This window comes from Mercurialis annua, linkage group LG5, assembly GCF_937616625.2.
Source record: "Mercurialis annua linkage group LG5, ddMerAnnu1.2, whole genome shotgun sequence".
NCBI lineage: Eukaryota > Viridiplantae > Streptophyta > Magnoliopsida > Malpighiales > Euphorbiaceae > Mercurialis > Mercurialis annua.
The window spans coordinates 42300194-42322524 of record NC_065574.1 but is presented as its reverse complement, the minus strand read 5'-3'; the positions used below and the strand labels follow the sequence as shown (position 1 = coordinate 42322524).

The 22331-nt window shown below is 33.5% G+C and overlaps 2 protein-coding genes across 2 annotated transcripts; one reads left to right on the top strand and one right to left on the bottom strand.

Moving 5' to 3' along the window:
* Positions 1–6138: 6138 nt before the first annotated feature.
* On the top strand, positions 6139–11964 carry LOC126681156 (uncharacterized). Its single transcript, XM_050376579.2, has 5 exons — positions 6139–6534; positions 6818–6948; positions 7801–7926; positions 8124–8251; positions 11279–11964. Exons 1-5 carry the CDS (start codon positions 6276–6278, stop codon positions 11592–11594), a joined length of 960 nt encoding a protein of 319 aa, XP_050232536.1. The 5' UTR covers positions 6139–6275; the 3' UTR covers positions 11595–11964.
* LOC126681155 (protein CYCLOPS-like) lies at positions 11279–15377 on the bottom strand. The gene is made up of 11 exons (XM_050376578.2): positions 14985–15377; positions 14858–14904; positions 14640–14780; positions 14510–14558; positions 14396–14439; positions 13756–14318; positions 13635–13678; positions 13501–13546; positions 13192–13231; positions 12987–13115; positions 11279–12890 (listed from the first exon to the last, which is right to left on the bottom strand). The coding sequence occupies exons 1-11, from the start codon at positions 15171–15173 to the stop codon at positions 12782–12784; spliced, it is 1401 nt and encodes a 466-aa protein (XP_050232535.1). The 5' UTR covers positions 15174–15377; the 3' UTR covers positions 11279–12781.
* Positions 15378–22331: the final 6954 nt, after the last annotated feature.

The following is a 22331-nucleotide window of genomic DNA, read 5'->3' as shown; positions in this document are numbered from 1 at the left end:
ATAAACTCGATACATGCTACGAAATAGTTTATTGGTAGTATTTTCTTAGATGTTTTACATTCCAATATCTCGGAATCATGGATCCAGTCATCGTTTTAAGCTTGTACACTCCCTTTCCTGTGGCTTCTTCGACTATGTAAAGTCCTTCCCAGTTTGGTTGTAGCTTCTTTAGTCCGGCATTTCCTCTACCGACTTCCGCGTTTCTTAGGATGAGATCACCCACCTGGAATTCCCTTGAGTTTATCTTTTTGTTGTGATGCTTGGTAGCCTGTTTCTTATAGGCTGCAGCTCGGATTCCCGCTTGATTTCTTCGTTCCTCTAATAAGTCTAAACATAGCCTTATTTTTGCTTCATTGGTCTCTTCTTCCAAATAGTTCACTTTGATACTTGGTATTCCAATTTCTACTGGTATCACTGCTTCATTTCCGTAGGTGAGTCTGAAAGGTGTTTCGCATGTTCCCTTTCTTGGGGTTGTTCTGTAAGCCCAGAGGATACTATAGAGTTCATCCACCCAATTTTCTTCATATTGGGCTAGTCGTTTCTTGATCACTTGCGCTATGGTTCGGTTGGTCACTTCGGTCATGCCATTGGTTTGGGGGTGCGCTACTGATGTAAATTTCAAGTTCATCATCAGATATTTGCAAAACTTCTTGAATCGCTTACAGTCGAATTGTTTCCCGTTATCTGCTACTATGGTGTGAGGTATACCAAATTGGCATATTACTTCGTTTTTGAAGAATTCTTCCACTCTAGTTGTTGTTATAGTCGATACCGGTGCTACTTCGACCCACTTTATGAAGTGTTCGATGGCGATGATTAAGAATTTCATCTAGTTTCTCCCTGTTTGGAGGGGTCCAACTATGTCTATTCCCCACATGGCAAAAGGCCAAGGACTTTCTAGATATCCCTGGGGTACTTCTAGTCTGTGGCTGACATTGTCATGTCTTTGGCATTTATCGCACTTTTTCACGAGTGCTTTCGTATCCTCCTTGATGGTTGGCAAGAAGTATCCTTAAAGCATTGTTTTTTTTTGCGATTGTAACCGCGCCTTCATAGGCTCCGCATATTCCTTTGTGGATATCCTTTAGGATTATGTTCCCACTCTCTGCTGAAACACATCTTGCCCATGGGTGGGTTAGAGAGGTTTGGTAGAGGACCTCGTTGTAGTACGAGTAATTAGCCGATTTTCGAATGATTCGGACGGCTCAACGCTGTCCGGTGGTAGTTCTCCTTGGTATAATTATTTGACTATTGGATTCATCCAAGAGTTAACCTCATCGATCGCCATCTTCATTGATGTTTGGTTGCTCGAGGGTTTCTTTTAGCTGCATTTTCATGAAGAGGTCTCCAAGTTCGGAGGCTGACTTAGCAATGGCGTCGGCCTCGGTGTTTTGTTCTCATGGGATCTGTATGATTTCCCATTATCCTCCTTGTGCTTCCAATTTTCGGAGCAAATTCATGACTTTCGCCAAGTATTCCACCATTCATATTTCTTTAGCTTGGTGTTCGCCTTTGACTTGATTCACTACCAGCTGAGAATCGCTGTTGATCTTCAAGATTTATATTTTTACTTCCAGTGCTAAGCCGAGTCCGACGATCAAATCTTCGTATTCGGCGATATTGTTGCTTGCGTCAAATCCGATTTTTACTCCGTATTCGATTCTAATGTTTCTGGATCCCTTAAGGATGGCTCCGGCTCCTGATCCGTTTTTGTTTGATAAGCTCCATCTACATGCAATACCCATAGGAAATCGGGTATGACCTCTTCTTGTTCGCCAGGGGTAATCTCGGCTACAAAATTTTCCAGGGCTTGCGCTTTGAGCATTGGGCAAGGCTCGTATTGGATGTCGTGTTCACTTAATTGGATAGACCAATGGACAAGTCGCCTAGAGGTTTCAGGTCTTTGTACCGCCTTCTGTAAGGACTGGTTGGTTCTTACTACCACGTTGTGGCTCTGGAAGTAATACTTTAAATTTTTTGTTGTAGCCACAACAGCTAACACCATTTTGTCTATCTCCGGGTGTCTGGTTTGCGCTCCTTTCAGTACTCGGCTGATGCAGTAAATTGGTTTTAGTTCCCCGTCTTCTTCTCTTACTAGCATTGTTCCTATTGTTTCTTTTCTTGCACAGATATATAGGTAGAGCGTCTCCCCCTTCAATGGTCGACTCAGCAATGGCGGTGAGGTTAGAAATTTTTTCAACTCATCGAACGCTTCTTTGCAATCCTCATTCCACTCGAATATTTGTGTACCCTTTAGGGCCTTAAAGAACAGTAGACATCTTTTCGCCGAGCAGGACATGAATCTTCCGAGTGCAGTGATTCGCCCGTTGAGTTTTTGAAATTCGTTTATGTTTTTGGGTGATTTCATGTCCATGATTGCTTTGATCTTCTCTGGGTTCGCCTCTATTCCTCTCTGGGATATCATGAATCCCAAGAATTTTCCTCCTTGCACTCCGAATTCGCACTTGTCCGGATTTAGCTTCATTCCGAACTTGTTCAGAGTTTTGAAGGTTTCCTCTAAGTCCCTCGCGTGGTTTTCCACATTCTCGCTCTTGATGATTAGATCGTCTACATATACTTGGACTCGCTTTCCGATTTTGTCTTTGAACATGAAGTTCACGAGTCTTTGGTATGTTGCCTCTGCGTTTTTTAATCCGAAAGGCATCACCGTGTAGCAGTAGGTTCCGCCTTCCGTGATAAATGACGTTTTTTCATGATCATGTTCCTTCATTTGTATTTGGTGATAGCCTTGGGCGGCATCCGCCAGGCTGTACATCGCATGTCCGGCTGTTGAGTCGACCAACTGGTTTATGTCGGGCAATGGATTAGGTGTCTTTGGGGCACGCCTTGTTCAGGTCTGTGTAATTTACACACATCCTATTTTTTCCATTTGCTTTCTTTATGATTACCATGTTGGCCACTCATTCAGGGTAGTGTACCTCCCTGATGAATCCAGATTTCTTCAGTTTTTCTACTTCATCAGCTATTATGTTTTTCTTTTCTTCAGACAATTTTCTTTTCTTATGCCTTACCAAATTCGCTCCTTCGGACACATGTAGCTCGTGGGTTATGACGTGCGGATCTATTCCCACGATCTCGGAAGCCTTGGAGGCGAATGTCCTGATATTTTTTTTCCAGCGTAGTCACGATCTCCTCTTAAATTTTGGGGTTTATGCCAATTTTCAAGTTCACTTTTTTCTCTTTATTTAATTCCAGCTTTTTCATCTCGCCCTCAGGGGTGGTTTCCTTCTCTTCAAGGTCATGGTTCATAATCTCTTCGATTGGCAGAGTTTCAAAGGATTCTCTTACTGCCTTGTCATAACATTCTCTCGCGCTGACTCGATTGCCTTGCACCGTGACAATCCCTTTTCTCGTGGGTATCTTCATTGTGAGAGCTTTTATGCTCGTTACAGCGGCTGAATCATGGAGGAATAGCCTCCCCAGGATTGCGTTGTATGGTAAGTCAATATCCACGATGCTAAATCGTGTTTGTAGTTCTTCATCTTTCCTTTCTCTCCCTAACTTGACGTCTAGAATGATTGTTCCCATAGGTCTAATGGGGGATCCGCCGAATCCCATTACCGGGGTAGCGTTTCTCTTTAATTCCGCAGGAACTCTTCCGAGGCTTTTGTAAACTTTTCTCGTCATCAGGTTAATTGCGCTCCCTTTGTCGATTAATATCCTCTCCATATTCCAGTGCTCAATTAACATGGCTACAACTAGAGCTTCATTATGGGTCTGATTGATTCTTCCAAAGTCTTCATCATCGAATGTTACCGGCGGCAGCATTCTGGGTTGTTGCGTCTTTTGTTTCTTCTCCAGAGGATATCGCAGTGTATTACTCAATTTGTTCTTGAGGTTTGATCTATCAGAAGTCATCTTCTTCAATGAATTTGTTTGAGTTCAGAAAAACTCCTTGGAATTGAAGTTATCAAGCTTTTTCCACAGACAGCGCCAATTGATGGAGTCTGCCTTCTGATCGGGTGGATTAACCTGCAAAATAGGGTAGAAGCTAACCGGACGGTGGTTGTCTGATTAACTCTCTGATGCTAAAGTCAGTATTGAGTTTTGAGCAGTGTTTTAAGCATATGAATGTAATTGTGTGTTTCAGCATACCTCAAGCTCTTTATATAGTAGTTGAATGTATACCTTGTAGACTTGGAATAGGAAAATGAATCCTATTTAGTAGGGTTTGACCCTGATTAGGAGTGTGATTCATTATTCAGACGAGAGTCCTATTTAGGAATATCTTCCTAAATAATCTCGTCTTCCTAAGTTTAAACTTATCTTTCTAAGTTGGAGTTTGTATCCGAATAGGAAAGATCTTCGTGGATCTTCGTAGATCTGGTCATTTAGCCGAATCTCTGGGTCGACGCGCTTTGTCCGAGTCCTCAGGGAATTCGGTCTTGTCTTCGAGGATTGAAGTATTATTCCAATCGAGGCGAATCTCATGGATTCAGCTGTTGATTTCGTCTGGTTTAGCCCTTTGGACGGGAGTCCGATATCGTCCGAGGATGGATCTCCTACGACTCGGCTCCACAGTACTTATGATAGGATTCGGTATCCATCACTAATTAAATAATATTCAGAATAATGTTATTTAACAAACGAAAATTATTTAGTTAAAGGTTATCAATTTAATATCGAGGAGAGTACGACGCGATATGATTTAATTTATTCGTTATGTGTTTTGTGGTTAGAATATCGCTAGAGTAGAATCCATTTTAATTGCGTTTTATTATCGTTTTCAATTTAGGTTCTTGCGTCTTTACGTGTTTGGTTTTGGATAACAAGTCGTGAGTTTGCTATTTATTTTGTGTATTGTATTTATAAATTGATTTGGTATGTTTCTAGTATGACTGACTTAGATGCATTGCATATGATATGATTTTGCTTGGATGTTTGGTATATAATAGTTGTTTGTAAAGTGTGATATTTGATTTAGCGATCCGAAGAAACGAGCTATCTATTGGGCGTCAATAGGACTGTGTGATCACTAGTGTTGTTAAGAGTCTAGATGTTTGTATTTAGAAATGTTTGATGTGAGCTCATTATATGTTTGATTATGTTTGGGAATGGAAAGGAGGATTATGTTTGGTAGATACGAGGTTAACTCGGTGGAACTATCTCGGGACCCGTATCTAGTGAGTTAACTCAGTAAAACTATCTCGGGACTATGTCACATGGTAATAGTTAACTCGGTTGAACTATCTCGGGATCTTACCACTTGGATTGATTTGATTGATACGTTTTGATAAAAATTTAGACTTTGGTTATGGTATTATAAGTTTAAGATTAGGTTTTCGATCGGATTGGATTGTCGGTTTGCTTTGATGTGTGATTTCAGATTGGATACTAGTTTGTGTTCTGTCTATGCAATTTATGTTTACAATACCTTTGCAAATACGAACTCACTCAGTGTCGACTGATCACCCCACATTGTTTTCGTTTTCAGGTTTGACTCGGTGTTACGTGGTCGAGTTTCCATTTTATATTTCGAAAGTCTCAATGCAAAGCATTAATGGAAAGTTTTGTTCCTCGCTAGAGCTGCAATAGTTGTCAATAGTAGACATAGTTTGTAGTAAACGGTTATATGTTTGTATACTCTGATAAATGGTTTATTTAAATAAAGTTTTGATTGCGCTTTATAACCGTTGTTTGTTTGGCAGTTCAATGTGATTTGAATTAGTCTGTATGATAATTTTATTTCAGTCGAAACAGAGCAATATGGGATATGTAGTATTGTTTTGTAAGACCCTGCTTTCTAAGTTTTGTGCAACGATTTTTAGAAAGTGGTTTCAACGTTTTCAATTTATTGTTTAAGGAAGTTTTCTGAAAACGTTTTATGTTTGTTTTTGTGATCGGTTTTGCAAAAAGTTATTAATTATTTTAGGCTTGCTATATGTTCCGGAATAATCACTTTCTTTTCCTAACACCGGTCGAGGCCCTCAATTTTTCATTCGTGACATTAATTAAAAAAATTTAGAATATAATTATCTTGTTATTCTTTAAATAATTTAAAATAGAAATAACTTTTATTTTGTTTACGGAGAGGAGCACTATCAGTGTAAGGTGTATTATGGCGGGACCCGCTTGAACTCAAAAAAATCTATTCATTTTTTCCAAGTCCATTAAAAAACTTTAAGAATATAAAAAAGAGCAGACACCGAGAGAAGACCCAAATCGGCATTGCGATCGCCGGAGGATTGGTTCCGGTGGCCGAGAGAATTGAAAGGGGACAATTGATTCGGATAGTAATTGGATAAGGGAATGAAATGGATTCAGAAGAAGAAGAAGAAATAGAAATGGAAGAGAATAGGGATTTTAACACTAATAAAATGGGGATTATGATGATGATTAAGTATGTGATAGTGTTTGTGTTGAGATTGAGTTTGGCATTTTTAATCCCAATAATGGCACTCTTTTGTATATCAATTGTAACAGTAATTTTAGGTATATTGGCTGCTAACTTCTTCTCCTTCTCCTTCACCTCTCCCATTCTTTTTCCTACTCACTGCACCATTCTCTCTGCAAGTATGTCCCTCTCTCTCTCTTCTAATGGTCATTTAAATGTATGTATGCTTGATTTTTCAGTTTTTTTACTGCTATTGTAAATGTATGTGTGTGTTGTGAAGTTTGTCTTAATGTGTTTGCTACTACTTATGTTACCAACGAGCGGGTTCTATTCGTTCCACAAGCGTTCCCCCTCCCCAATTATCAAAAATCTCTGATGCGTTGACCTGTAGGCTTGTGTTATAATTTCGGGTTTGGTTATCCATATTGAGTAATTTGAGGTTCACTTTTTTTTATTTTGAAGGTGTGGATTTGAGATCATCCAAGGTCTGTGAACTTGGACTCTTGAATTACAACGACAATCATGTCTTTTATCCTTTTGACTCCAGTAAATTTCGCTGTCGTTTTGATTACTATTGGGCTTCAGTTTTTCAGGTTATATATCTTGTTCTCAAACCCGTGTTTTTACATTTTGTATTTTTTTCTTTTCGTGATTATTTTTCAGTATCATAGACTTTGTGTGTTTGCCGTTTCTATGTTTTAGTGCTGTCCTGACTGCATCACCCTAGTCCTCATTTGTTTCTTCCCTGTGCTGAGTTACAATGCTACTGTCATGACAGTTATTCAATGAGGCAGTTCAGCACTTGAAAGAACCCCACTTTGCTTGTTATCCTCATTGTTGAACTGACTGTTTGGTCAGTATGGAAATAAATGGGAATCTATATGTGATGCTATTAAGCACTAACAATATCATAAATTTGTACACTGATTTTTGTATCGCATTTTAAAGTGAAGAAAAATGATTTATGACCATGAGTGTATGGCTTATGGATACTTGAATTGCATGAGTTAGGTGTGCTTACGAGATAGGATGAACTGTTACTATATAAGATTCTAAGGCCATATCTAGTAGGAATGGACTGATGACTGGGGAATATGATATTCCAGCTAGCTTATGTGGAAATTTTCATGATACAAGCATTTGTATTGTCCATTCTAATATCATTATCACTAAATATTGTTGGTCGTGTCAGTTTAGTTTTTTCATATATCTGTGATCATCTATGCAACTATTATGATTTTATGTACTTTTTATGTTTATCTAGGGACCAAGTGCCTGTAGCATTTATCGTCTATTGAGATGCACAATGTTTTCAGATCTCTAGTGTGATCTCAAGAATTATATAATTTATTTTTTGGTAATTTGTTAGTGTGCCTTTTTTTGCTACTTACGCATGGAGAATGAGGCATATTTTGTTGATATGTATTTTTCTTAATCAATTACAGGTGGAATACAAAGATCAATCTTTGGGCCAGAGACGGCTTGCACTTGCAGAGGCTCCAAATGAAGCCCTTCCTCAAGATTGCAGGCCTAATTTTGCTGCTGCATGGTTGACCAAAGATTTGTTCAAGGTAGGCGCTGCAAAGCTTCTCATCTCACTCATGTCTAGATAAAGGATACTGTTTTCATGATTTCACCATCTCTTTTTAAGCCTTATTCATCTACATAAAACGCTATGCATATTGATGTGCTGTTCGGTACATATTTAATTGTTTTATAGTAAGTTTTATTCAAGTCTCTGGCCATGAACATATTGTTTACTTTTCAGGTCAATAATACTTATGACTGCTGGTATTCAGTTGGCTTTTCGAAAGTGAGCCTGTATCGTGATGGCTTCTTCCCTTGTCAAGCGAAAGATCCATCTGCTTCTGAGATGCTTAGGCGTTATGTTTTTCTGTGAGTAAATTGCCTCTTTCCCCAATCTCTTTTTTCTTTCTTTTATTTGCTCGACCATATCCATATAATGGTAGTATATAATTAGTTATTGATGCTTAGTGAACAAGAGGAAAAGGAAATGATTTTTGGCTAGTGTCTTATTTTATATCCTGTGTTTGCATTAAAAAACCCTTTTTTTTTCTTCAACAGAACTCGTTTTGGACTTGGTTGTTTATTTCTTTTTTTATTGATCCCCCCAGTACTCTTTTGAGCCTATGCCTTGTGATTTATCCAATAGAGTAAAATAAACTGTGCTTTGTTTGTCTGTTGTATATCCTTGACAAATCATTTGGCTTTAGTCAGCTTATTCTCCTGCTCCTTTTTTTCTCTTTTGGTGAAGTTTGATTTCCAATGAGTTAGCAAAAGAAAATTGAAGGAAAGGCATAAATGCATTGGATACATACATTCAACTCAGCTGCTGTTTATGTTGCTATATGTGCTATACGGATTTTGTGATGTAGATTGAGGTTTTTGTTAGGTTAGTACAATAAAAACATAGTTTGGCTGATAGAGACAAAGCTCTAACACAGTTATGAAAGGATTTGCAGGAATTTTTAGACATCAAAATTGATGCAGATATAAGGATTGAACTATTGATTTGAATGATTATGATGGGTTTAAACTGCTGGAATTTAGGCATTTGGGTGTTTGGAAATTGGTAATGATGGGTTTAAACTGCTGGGATTTAGGCATTTGGGTGTTTGGAAATTGGTAAATGATGTTAGATTGTTCCAGAAGTTGTAGACTTTTGAATTGTAATATTATTGTACAGTCAACATAACATAACATAGGATTATAAACATTCTTTTGAGTAAAGCTCATGGGAAAGTACTTGGGGTGTTCATGGAGATTACTTAATTAGGAAATAAGGTAAGCGTGGGGGGGGGGGGGGGATAATCCTTTGTTGAAAGGACATCTGCTGAAGGGATGGTGTGGGAGAAGAACCTAGTGCGGCCTTTGAAATTTGTGCTATGGAATTGTTTTTTTGCATTGCATGAGACAAGCTCAGAACCTTGGTTCATAAAATGAAATGAGAATTTGCTATCTTTCACATAATCCGGAAAATAAATCTGTTAAAACAGCTTTTCTGCTTGTTTTTGTGGAATTATTCCAGACAGATATAATCATTACAAATTACACCACTCTACTGAGATTTTTTTGCATAAAAATTTATTACAGAAATGCTTTTATATTCATTTGAAAACCTTTTAGTTATTTGCAACAAATTAAAGCTAGATGATGACTAGGTAGCTATTTATGATTGACCTTTTCCTTTTCTTAAAACTTTGATTGTCTTTACATAATCTTACTTGGATAATAGAGCTACTGCAAGACCTATGCATATTTGGAGGATTATATTGCAACAAACAATGAAATTTCATATTGTGTGACATTGACACTTGACATTTTCATTTTTGTATGAGTTCTTGTATTTAGATGATCTTGTTTCAACAGTTACTAGAAATTAGCAACAAGCCAACAATAACTACGAAAAAAAATCCAGAGTAACTTTTAAATTGCATGTTTTTGACTCTTCGGTAGTTTTAAATGGGGGATGTTAATTGTTTCTTAGTTTTTACATTTTCAATCCATCATTGTCTTTCCTATGTTCTTGCTGTTGTATGTTTTATTTCTTTCAAATAATTTATCATGAATGGACTGGGAATATGATGTATTCTTGGTGATTTATGGGTCCTAATGCCTTTAAACAATAAAAATTATGAATTGCATCTATGCGAAAAAAATGCTGTTTCTCATCCATCAGGAAACAAGATTAGGGAAACAAAGTGGACTACTAAATACCGACCCTAGATTACTAGGTACCGCCCCCCCCTTCTTTTATTTAAATATCCTTGTACCTTTTCCTAATTCTAAAACTCACATGTAAATCCTCTCAACTCACATTCAAACACGAATGACGGATAACAAAAATCTCGTTTAATTTCATTTAATTTCAAAAATTTAATCTCAATTTTTTTTTCGTTTAATTTCAAAAGTGTTTTTCATTTAATTTCTAATTTTTTTTTCTTCGAATTTCCAGATTACATTTCCCCAAGGGGGAGACGTTTTCGAAAAACATCTCCCCAAAGGGGGGAGACGTACGTTTACCGAAAACGTCCAGTTAAATTTTTTTGTTTTTTGTTTTTAATTAAAAGGGCAAGGAGGTAAAAAAGGGGGCCGTACCTAATAATCTAGAGTCGGTATTTAGTAATACCCAGAAAAGACTGTAGTTCATATATTAATTTTATTTTCTGGTTTATCAGTTTCTCTTCCATTCTTTCATCAATGCTCTCATTTTCTGTCTCAGGGTCTGAGATCTGACTCCTTCTCAGACTTTCTTTCTCATGGATCTTATTCACCCTCAAGTTTTGACTCCCTTGAGATCAAATTTCGCATGATTGCTTCTCATGCTAGAGTTCTTCTGCCCACTTTTTGTGATTTGAAATAAAATCCTTGGCTTGGGCAGCTTAACTGTCTGAGAATTGGATGGATGCTGAGGTGCTGGGCTTGTTCAGTTGTTTGAGATTGAGGCGTCAAGTGTGATTTAGTTCAATGTGCCGCATCTGCTTTTGAGATACTTAGATGCTATGTAATTTGTGACTGACGCCCCTTTTTTTTATCAAAGTAACCATTTGTTTTAGACAATATCAGCGGCCTTCCATTATTAGTTATATAATGCTAAGCATAGAGGAAGATTTGTTGTTAAAGTCTTCACTTGTGCTAAATCCTGTCCGTGCATTGGAGAAATCTTTTGGATACGTTCTTTGTTTGCTCATCTCTAGTGGGCTCTCTATGTGTAGTATGGCTTGTGATCTATATTACTGAGTTAAAAATAGTTATGCAAGTGCCTCTTATTTTATTTGTTGTAAATCCTTGAAAATGCAACAGTAAAATTCTTGTAAAGAACTTCTGTCTGTCTCTTGCTTTCTATTAGTGACTTTCCTGCACTATACTGATTCCATGTACCTGACTTGCTTGTATCCTCAGGTCCATCAAGACTTTACGCTCATTATTTGTACAAAAGAAGGGCAATGCAAATTATTGGAGGTGGGAAACAGTAGCTGGAATTGTTACTGGTTTTTCAACATCCTTGATCTCCATCAGCTTTATAAGTATCATACATCATATGAAGTCACGGTTGTCCCAAACCTATGCTGCACGGATGTTCGGTCGAACCATTAAAATGGTCTTCTTTAAGCGCATTTGTTTTCTTGTGGCTTACTTGTCAATTGCGGGTTGGTTAGCACTCCAGTATGGGAAAAGGCTTGGTTTATCGGAGATTTACAAAAGATACACCTACTAGGTTGGGGGATTGCAAGTATGATTTGGATTTCTAACTTGCACTGCTGCTGGATGATGTAAAATATAGAGATAATTAGTATCAACCCCTTGAAGTCAGGTCAAAATTGCTGTTTTTTCCTTATATTTTTAAAAATTACTGTTTCCTCTCTAACATTTAGCAAGTTAGGTATTTGATACACATGAATTAAAATGTCAGTGAGGGAACAATGAGTTTTCAAAATTTAGAGACAGGCAGTAATTTTAATCTAACTTTAGGGGGTTAATAGTGTTTATTCATTAAATGTATACATATGTGGTGGAAGGCTATAGGTAACACCATTTTTTGATATGAAAGTTGCAGGTTAAATTGCCTGGGAGATACCTTATTTTCATCTGTTTTCTCGCCAACGGCTTGCAATAGCAATAACAATAGCAATTTACATTTACATCAAACAATGCATGTATGTGGGAAGTAGTGTTCAGTGTATAGGGTATTATCTTACAAGACAACTCTAATGTGCTAACTAATATTGTCTGATTTTGAAGGTTCAGGAATTGATTGAACAAGAAAAAAATGTGTTTTGATTTCCGTAAGGTCTCTCTATCTCTCGCCCCCTTCCGTGTTTATTTTAGTATGTACTACTCGCCTTATTTAATAATAGACTATTCCAAATTATTTTCAACATGTATGCAGCATTGAAATTAAAGTTTCCTCACCAGTAATGCAATTTTCAAGTTTGAAACTTGCACTGATCTACTGGTTCATATGGAAACTATTAGTCCTTGCAATTATCCCCTGCTTTTAAGAACACAAAATTCATACATAGTTGATTAGCTAACAAATCACCCAGGTATGAAGGCCGATTTTCTATGAATTGTTGCATTTTCGACTGGAGAGTTGCTGCTGCTGCTCTAAGTCAGTATGAAAGTCGGACAAAGGATCAATTTACTCCCTCAACTTGAATCAATAGTTCAAAAAAAAAGTAATGTTTAGCATTTTTTGACATTTAAACTCACCACTTGTCTGTTTGTTTGAAAGACACGAGATTGAATCAATGTTACGGTTCAGGGGTTGAAATGATTCATATTGGACAAGTGATGGGTTTAATTATTAAAAAATGCTGAAAATTATATATTTTTTGAGATTTCAATCCAAGTTAAATGGTTGAATTGATCCTTTACTCTTTGAAAGTCTTATAGTTGGCCTGTTTATGAGAGGATTCTCTCGATTTCTTCGACAAGTCTTTCTTTTTCATCTGCCAACTCTTCGTTGCTCTTCTGAAGCTCTTCTATCTGCTTAGTCTGCTCAGAATCCTTCCTGATATATTAATTGATAAACACAAAACCTTAAGACCATTTGCTATGATGTTGCATTGCAGAAACTAACTTAATACTTGGTGCTGTAGATTAGTACCTATTCATGAAAGACAAGTTGAGTTTGAGAGACCGCACTTCCTTCTCAAGATTTTCGCATCGCTTCATAATAGATTGCATATCCGATGGAATTGGTGGTGTTAAATTTCTTTCCTTTGCCTCTGCCATTCTGCATCACCAACAAACTTTAGCTTTTAAGAATTCTGAACAATCTTACAGGACCATAGGATGAAAGATTAGCTCACTTTCTTGAACGTTCCACCCTCCGCTTCTTTGTTGTGTCCACTGCATAAATTGTATAGGTTAGAAAGAAACATAGGACTGTATAGCACTAGACTATATCGCACGGAAACTTGTCGTGTGCTACATTTCGGTAATGCTTCTGAAATTCTGAAACTTTAAATTTATAATATATTCTTTCACCGTTTTTTCATTCAGTGTTTCCTGTTTTATCGTTTTCGGATAACATAGGACTAGAATGCATATTTATGAAGCGCTCAACCTGAAACAAAACCTTCAGTTTTGGATTTCTTTCTACTATGAGCTGTGATTACCTGAAGCAGCTGACGTAATAGACCCATGTCGAACCAAGCCTCCCCTCTGAGAGCAAAGGGCAATGTTAGCAAACAATTCAAGATTTTAACTCTTTAACTGAGTTGTTAATTTGCTTTCAAAGATGGCTAAATACCTTCCTATCATCCTTCAAATTTTCTATAATCCGCCCTCTGAAATCTGCATTTTCAGATGTAAATAATTGAGTAAGTCAAATGCCGAATCCAAATGAGTATATTTGTTTCAGATTCTTGTACCTTTTGCTTTAGGGTCATTCTCTGGACTAGTGACTTTCTTGCCAAAATGTTGGCTTGAGCTCTCAACATACTGACTTGAGTTACTGAGACCGTCACATGTATCAAAACCAGATGAAACTACTGGCGCAGCAGTAGATGATTCACTTTGTGACGGTTCTCGAGAAACTGTGCTCAAATGAACTGGATTTATAGGATTTACAAAACCTTCTAGCTCAAGATCTATAGCTTCCTCAACTGTTTGAAGAACTTGGCCATTGGACCTTTCTTGAAAGCTTAATGGAATCTCATGAATGTTTTGATGAAAGCTTGTATCCATTACAATTTCTTGAGCAGTCTGTTTCTCAATCTGGCTACTGAGCTTTTTGCGTTCGAGTGTTCCCTTCAGCATGCTCACAACTGAAGACACTTTATCAATATCTCCCATTTGTGGCGTATTGAGATTAGATGAAGATGAATTGGACGCGGACATGAATTGATTGGCGATATCATGCGGATGAGGGTCACTGGAAACATTTGCATCTGCAAAATCTTGCTTGAAGCTGTTGCTAGCAGCATATCGCTTCCTGATAACATTGAAATTAATCCAAAATTTATGATTGCTTTGATTTAAAGTATGCAGCAGTTTTGAATGGATACGCACCGTAGTTCAGAGGATCGACTTCTTGTCATGGGTTGAGACCAGGCCTGCAGTTGAAGAATAAAGAATCAGAATCCTGAAGGTTCATAAATGTGGAGATAGCTAGATAAAACCCACCTTGGCCAAATACAAGTTACTGGCCTGCATATTTTGTTCGACAGCATTCCTGATGAAAGTTGTGCAAATAGAATAGATAATCAGAACGGGTTGCAACTAAGAAACAGAAAAAAAAAGTTACAGTAGCCACCTAATCGGTTGCTGGTTGAAGTCGGTGGAAGCGTCGAGAGGCGCATGATTGTTTTGTGCAGATAACACATCATTGCTTCTTTTGTTTTGGAGTGAACCACCAGGTTGGTGATGACTCAAATTGGCTAGTTCAGTAGAAATCCTGCAATTATTAAAACTAACTCAAGATTTCATTACTGAAAATATGGAATATGTTTACCTAACTAGCAGCAGGATTACCTCCGCGATGCTTGGCGGGTGCGATGCGCTATGCTTGACGAGGGATTCTGGAAAATAAAGGCATCATGAGAAAATCAGAGGAAGCAAACAGAAGAAAGAAAAAAGAAATTAAAGAAAGAATAGTTGCCTCTCCATTAGTAAGCCATGATTTGAAAAGCTCTTCACTGTCGGTTCGAAAGGTGTTATGTTGATGAAGACAATGAATACCCTTCAATCCTAAAATCTCCATCGTCGGCGCCTCCATCAACGACTTTACGAACATTTCTTCACTTGTGTTTCTGAACCAGTTTTCTGAATAACCATTTCCTTCTCCCATCACTCTCTCAATCAAAACAAAACTATTTATTTTTCTTCAAACATTCATAATTTCACCTTTTTCCTTCAAACTAAATCAACCTTTTTTTTTCATGACTTGTTTTTCTTAATAGAATCATTTCAAGAATGAATAAGATTAAATCAATTTCTATGTTTACTTGCTCCATCATATTATTATATGTCTTTCCTTCTGCCTCAATCAATCAAAATGTCCAATATTTTTTTAGTTTTTAGCTCATTTTCCTTTGACTATTTGCTATTAAATTATATGGAGTTTTAGGAGTGGGGTCTTCCATTCAATTATTGATGAATATTTTATTCTACTTTGACAAAATTACAGTCACTCCTAATATTAGGTGTAACATACCACTATTCTTTTCAATTTCTTTAATTTATTGTGTTTTATCTCCACTGCAAAATAATTCAACAAATTTAAATATAGAAAAAATTACAAAAATAATAAATTATTATGATCCAATATGATGGTAATAATTTTTCTCCCTTCTCCAATTCTTAAACATGATATGACTTGATTGCAAAGAAACTGAAGAAATGAATTTATGGAAAATATATTTAAAGCATAGCAGGCGGGGGATAGAAGAAGTATCAATATGCAATTGGACCATAAGATTCCAATGTGTTTTGTGTTTGTCTCCTTCTTCAACCCTTTATTCATTTTTTTTCTTTCATATCAACATTGTTTAACATTCAATTTTAAAACCGATGAACTATAGAGTTCAAATCGTACGAGCACTGAGCATCATTCTGTCAAAGTCGTCGGATCAATTTTTCACACAAACGCTACTATTTCACCTCCAAAAATGGTATAAAAAAACATCTAATTTTAGTTTATAGTTTTGGTGTATACCTTGAAATATTTTTAGTTTTATTTTATCCTCACTTCACTTAAAAATTTAAAATTTAAAATTTAGAATCTAACTTTTAAGATTTAGGAGGGTTTTTGATGGATTAGTGCCTACGGAAATTAGAAAATTCCATTTATGTACCTGTGAAAAAATAATTCCCATTTAATGCCCGGGTTCGCTTAATCCGCGATCTAAAATCGCGGATTGAGTGGCAATCCGCAATCCATAAAAACAAAATAATGGTTAATATCCTTGTTTGATGCTTAACTTAAACTAATAATTTATTTATTCTTTCTTGTTTTTGTCTACATTATCAATATAAAATATAGTTATTGATCGCCTCAATCCTTCATTTCTTTAACTTATACAATTTTTTTTTAAATTTTTTTTTTAACTTAACAATCAAATACTCGATTAAACAAAACTATTTACGTATTATTTAAGTGTAAAATTAATTTATAGGTGTCCTAGGAAGTAGGTCGTAATTGTAGAAATTTAAAATTTAAATTTGAGAATTTAAATTTTAATAATCAGTTTTGAACGGAACAAATAAAATTTAGAAGGTAAATATATTAAAAATTAATATATCACTGTGCATCTCTAAATGTAGAGTCAAATGTTTTGGATAAAACCCCGAAATCAAATGTCAAAATTTGGAAGTTTCGCGATATATATATAAAATAAAAAAAGGAAAAAAAAGTTCAGTTTAATTCCTAAATTTTCTTCGCCCCCACTCATAAATTATACTTATTTTTTTATTTTATATATATACTTAGATATATAATTTATATATATTTTTTTATACTTCCATATTACGTCGAAATTTTCAAATTTGACATTTTAATTTTGAGGTTTTATCCGAAACTTTTGACTCTACATTTAGAGATGTATATTGATATATTAATTTTTAATTTATTTACCATCTAAATTTTATTTTTTCCATTCAAAATTGATTATTAAAATTTAAATTTTAAATTTCTACATTTACGACCTACTTTCTAGGACACTTATAAATTAATTTTGCACTTAAATTATATGTAAATAGTTGAGTTTAATCGAGTATTTGATTGTTAATTTAAAATAAAATAAAAGAAAGATCGTATAAATTAAAGAAATAAAGAATTGAGGCGATCATTAAACATATTTCATATTAATAATGAAGACAAAAATAAGAAGGAATCAATAAATTATTAGTTTAAGTTAAACATCAACTAAGAATCTTAACCATTATTTATGAATGCAATCCGCATTCATGGATTGCATGTTAACCATTATTTGTGAATGCAATCCGCATTTATGGATTGCGGATTGCCCCTAATTAGTAATTAAGGGCAATCCGCATTCCTAGATCGCGGATTGCCACTCAATCCGCGATCTAGTGGACACAGATACTAATCAGAAATTAATTTTTTCACAGACACAAAAACAGAATTTTTTAATTTTTATAAACACTAATCCATCAAAAATCCAATTTAAGATGTAGTTTTTAGAATTTAGTGTGGCGGTAGTCAGTTTCCAATGACCAAGGGTGGGGGCGGAAGCTGGAGGGGGTGTTGGTTGGGCCGATGGCACTAGGCGGAGGTGGTGGGGCGATAGTTGGTGGAAGAGGCCGGTGGTTGGCGGTCCTATCTATACTTCTATACTATATATAAAAGCACGGATGGGGGGGGGAGGGACATGCAAATTTACTGAATAATCCTTTTCAGTTTACTACTAAATAAAAGTTTTATAGTCATTAACAAATTAGTTATTTAATTAATCACTATTGTAATTAAAGTCCTAACTAGAATAGATAATTAAATTATCTCCAATTTAGCTTTTAGTATGTAAAAAATAACTAAATTGTCTTCAAATTAGTAGGAATACCTATCTTTTAGTTTGATTGAATTACAAAATTAAAAGATTGTATTTGGTCAATATATTACTATTTAAATTTTTATCTTATTATTTTTAAACATATTATCAATAAAATTAAGTTAATTATTTAATTATGGTTATTATAAAACCAAAAGAAGAATAAATTTAGTATGAAAAAAAATTTAATAACCGAATATATTATATTTATTTTATAAAAATTCTTAACTAATTTAATATTAATTATAAATAAAAAATTGATATAATTATAATAAATTTACTAATATGTTCATTGACGAGTTACGTTACGAGCCACGTGCATAGCACGTAATGGGAAACTAGTTTCTATAAAAAATATATTTGTTCTATTTGTATTAAGATATTAATAAAATTTTCAATATTAGAGCATTTTCAATACATATATTAAATCAACCTCATAATGTTAAATTTAGCATTTAAATAACATGCACGGTTTCATCGTTATGCTATATCTTGTGCTAAATTTAGCATATATTAAATTTGGTGCTAAGTTTGACACCAAATTTAGAATATGCAAAAATTTTATGCATCTAAATGAATTACAGAGATGTCATTCATAGAAATTTTTTATTTGGAAAAATCATGTCGAGAAAATTTATTTTAAATTATAATAATAATAAATTTTATTAAATTTTATTTTATAAAAATATTATATAATTATTTTTATTATTAAATATAAATATAAATTTAATAATAAATAATAAAAATAGTATTTATATAATTTATTAATAAAAACAATAATAAAATAAATAAATTATTATTATTACTAATAATTAAATAATTAATTAATATCATATTATGTAAAGAATTTTTTTAATTTTTTTAATTTTTTCAATATTTTATTTTATTATAACATTTTACGATATTTTATTTTTATTATATTACATTTAAATTCAAAAATATTATTTTCAATTAATATTTTTATTAAAAATACTTATTTTTTGGTGAAATTAAAAATACATATTTTAATATTTAACTAGTAATTATTAATGTGTTTTAAATATTAAACTAAAATTGAAATTATTAATAAATGTTTTACGTTTTTTGCACATAGAATAAAAATCAATATAGAATTAAAAATTTATCATTCAATATAGTAATGTGCGTTGATAATAAAATTTAAAATATGTGCCGTTCTTAATATCAAAAGTAGCACATATGCGTTGGAGATGCTGAAAAGGTAAATAAAAACTTTCAAAATAATTCTTCAAAAGTATGAATGCGACTAAGATGAGTTTTTGGATAAACCTAAATTCTTTTATGAACAAAAGATCACTTTACCTCCTGAATTTGACATAAAGTATCAAAAACGTCCAAATTAGTAAAACAGTATCACTTTTATCCTGAACTTGTCAAATTTGGTACAAAATTCCCCTCCCCACTCTCACCAAAGAGAGTGAGACACAATCTCTGATTTTAATGGTGTTTTTTTTTCTAGGTGGTTTTTAATGGTAAAAAGTTTAAAATAATCCTAATTTTTTTAATATTGTATAAATTAGACCATAATAATTAAAAAACAATTTAATTTTAAAACCTTACATATCAAATTTATATTAACTAAAAACATAAAGGATCTTTTCGCACTTTTTATAAAAAATCAATTTTTTTAAAAAAATTCTAAATCCGGCAGATGCTCATCATCAGAGACGAACTCTTCGTCTTGAGAGACGAAGGTTCGTCTCTCAGATAAGAGACGAACTCTGAGTTCATCTCTCATATGAGAGACGAACACTGAGTTCGTCTCTTAGATGAGGGACGACTCAGATTTCGTCTCAGTCTGATGGGTTTGGGTGGTGGTGTTTTGAGCGGTTAGTGATGGGCTCCAGCGGTAGTTGAAGGATTTTTGGTGGTGGTTGATGGAGGTGGAGGGATAGTGGTGATGGAGGTAGAAGAAGATAGATTTTAGATTAATTAGGATTAAATATTTAATTAGATTAAGTTAATTAGGGTTAATTAGAGTTAATTATTTTAAATTTAAAATCTCACTCTCCAATTAAGGTGTCATACAGTATAAGGGTGTTTTTAAACCGGTTTTGTCAATTCAGGATAAAAGTGATACAATTTTATTAATTTAGACGGTTTTGATATTTTGTGCCAAGTTAGGGCGTAAAATGATCCTTCATTCATTCTTTTATCTTTAATCCTCCTACTCTTCTCCATTTCGGTTTTTTTATTATTTTATCCTTCTTTGTTGTTCCATTATCAGCCATATTTTTTCTTTTATCTTTTTTTTTTAATTTTCTGATTCAGCTATTACATTTAAATATTTAGGCCTAATGGTAAAAAAAAACCAAATCTTTATGACTTGTTGCAATTATATCCAAACCTTTAAATTTTTGCAATAATATCCAAATTGTATTTTTTTGTTGTAATAATATCCAAATTGCATTTCTTGTAGTAATAATAGTCAAATTGATAGCTAAACTTGTTGTTTTTAATTAGGATTAATTCCTTAAAAAACCCCCACCTTGTACTTTTTCTTCGTTTATACCCTGACCTTGTAAAAACACCATTTGTACCCAATTTTGGGTTTTTATGTTTCATCTCTACCCAAAAGCATTAAATTGTACTTTTTTTCATTTGGAAAAGAGTCTAAAACATACTTTTTTCTATTTTAAAATATACAAATAAATCCTTAAACTTAAAAAATAATCAAATACATTCAAATAATTAATTAATTTTTTTAATTTGATAAAATAATAAAAAATTAAAAAAAAATATTATTATTTTTAATTTTTTTTGTCGGAAATATTTTTAAAAAATTAAACAAAATTCGAAATATTTTTTAAAAAAATTTAAAAAAATTATTATTATTTTTAATTTTTTGAAAAAGATGGTATTTTTGTACTATTAATAACATTAATATCTAATTCGTATATAAGTTAAAAATGAAGGATTGTTTTAAACTTTTTTTCAAATGAAAAGAGTACAATTTAATGTTTTTGGGTAGAGATGAAACATAAAAACTCAAAATTGGGTACAAATGGTGTTTTTACAAGGTCAGGGTATAAACGAAAATAAAATGCAAGGTGGGGGTTTTTTAAGGAATTAAGCCTTTTAATTAAGATATTAGGCTATTATTATGTTTTGATGTATAATAATATAGTAAAAGTCCCAAAAAATGAAAAAAAAAACTCAAAAAAAAATCACATAAAAAGTGCAATTTGGATATTATTACAACAAAATAATACAATTTGAATATTATTGTAAAAATTAAAAGGTTTGGATATAATTGCAACAACTCGTAAAGATTTGGATTTTTTTTGCCATTAAGCCAAATATTTATACAATGAATTCCCAAGTTTTCTGGGGAATAAATTTCTTCTGTCCAAAACTATAAAATCTGGCCAGCAAGTAGGGGTGGGCAAAAAAACCGATCAAACCGATTAACCGAACCGAAACTGGAAAACCGAACCGGAAAATGTGGTTAACCGGTCCAACGGTTTAGGTTTAGGTTTTTGATTTTTAATTTTCATGATTAATGGTTTACGTTTAGGTATTGGATTTCTAAAAACCGTGGTTAATCGGTTAACCGGTTTATATATATATATATATAAATATATATATATATATATATATATATATATATTCATATATTTTTAATAATTAATAAGGTATATTTTATGATCTATAAAATAATATGAATTTTATAATATACACAATAAAATATAAATATATTGATAGATATTTTATTTAGGAATATTTCTATATTTTAGGAGAATTTATATGTAAAAATATTTTGAAAGAAATTTGTTTTCCTTATTAAAATATTTACTTAACAGAAATAGGAATATTTAAGTATATAGATAGCAGAAAGTGGACGTGAACAACACCACAAACAATTCAAAAAATACAAACCTAACTTTAATGTTACTTATAAATTATTTGTAAATAATAATAGTTTTAAATATTTGCATTGACTTAACTATTCATAAGATAGTTTAGATTTATATTTTTAATATAATTTGAATTTCTATGGTTTTTTTTGTTTGCTAAAAAATTAAATAGAATTAAAATTTTATCTTTTTTTGTCTTTAATTTTTCTAATGGTTATATGGTTAAAAACCGCAAAACCGAAAAACCGAACCGTTTTTGATGGTTAACCGATTTACCGGTTAACCGTTTAAAATTTTAGGTTTAGATTTTTAATTTTAAAAACCGTATTACAATGGACCGGTTTACAAATCACCCTCATGGACCGGTTAACCGGTCCATGCCCACCCCTACCAGCAAGTGTATATAATTATTAATAAATGAATACTATTTGTTTAACAGATGAGTGGATTAATTAAGTAATAGGCAGGGTTTGACCAGCAAATTAGTTGCAGAGTGATGACGTGAGCCTAAAAGAAAGAAATAAAATTAATAGAGCATATGTAGTGGAATATTACAAGATCCAC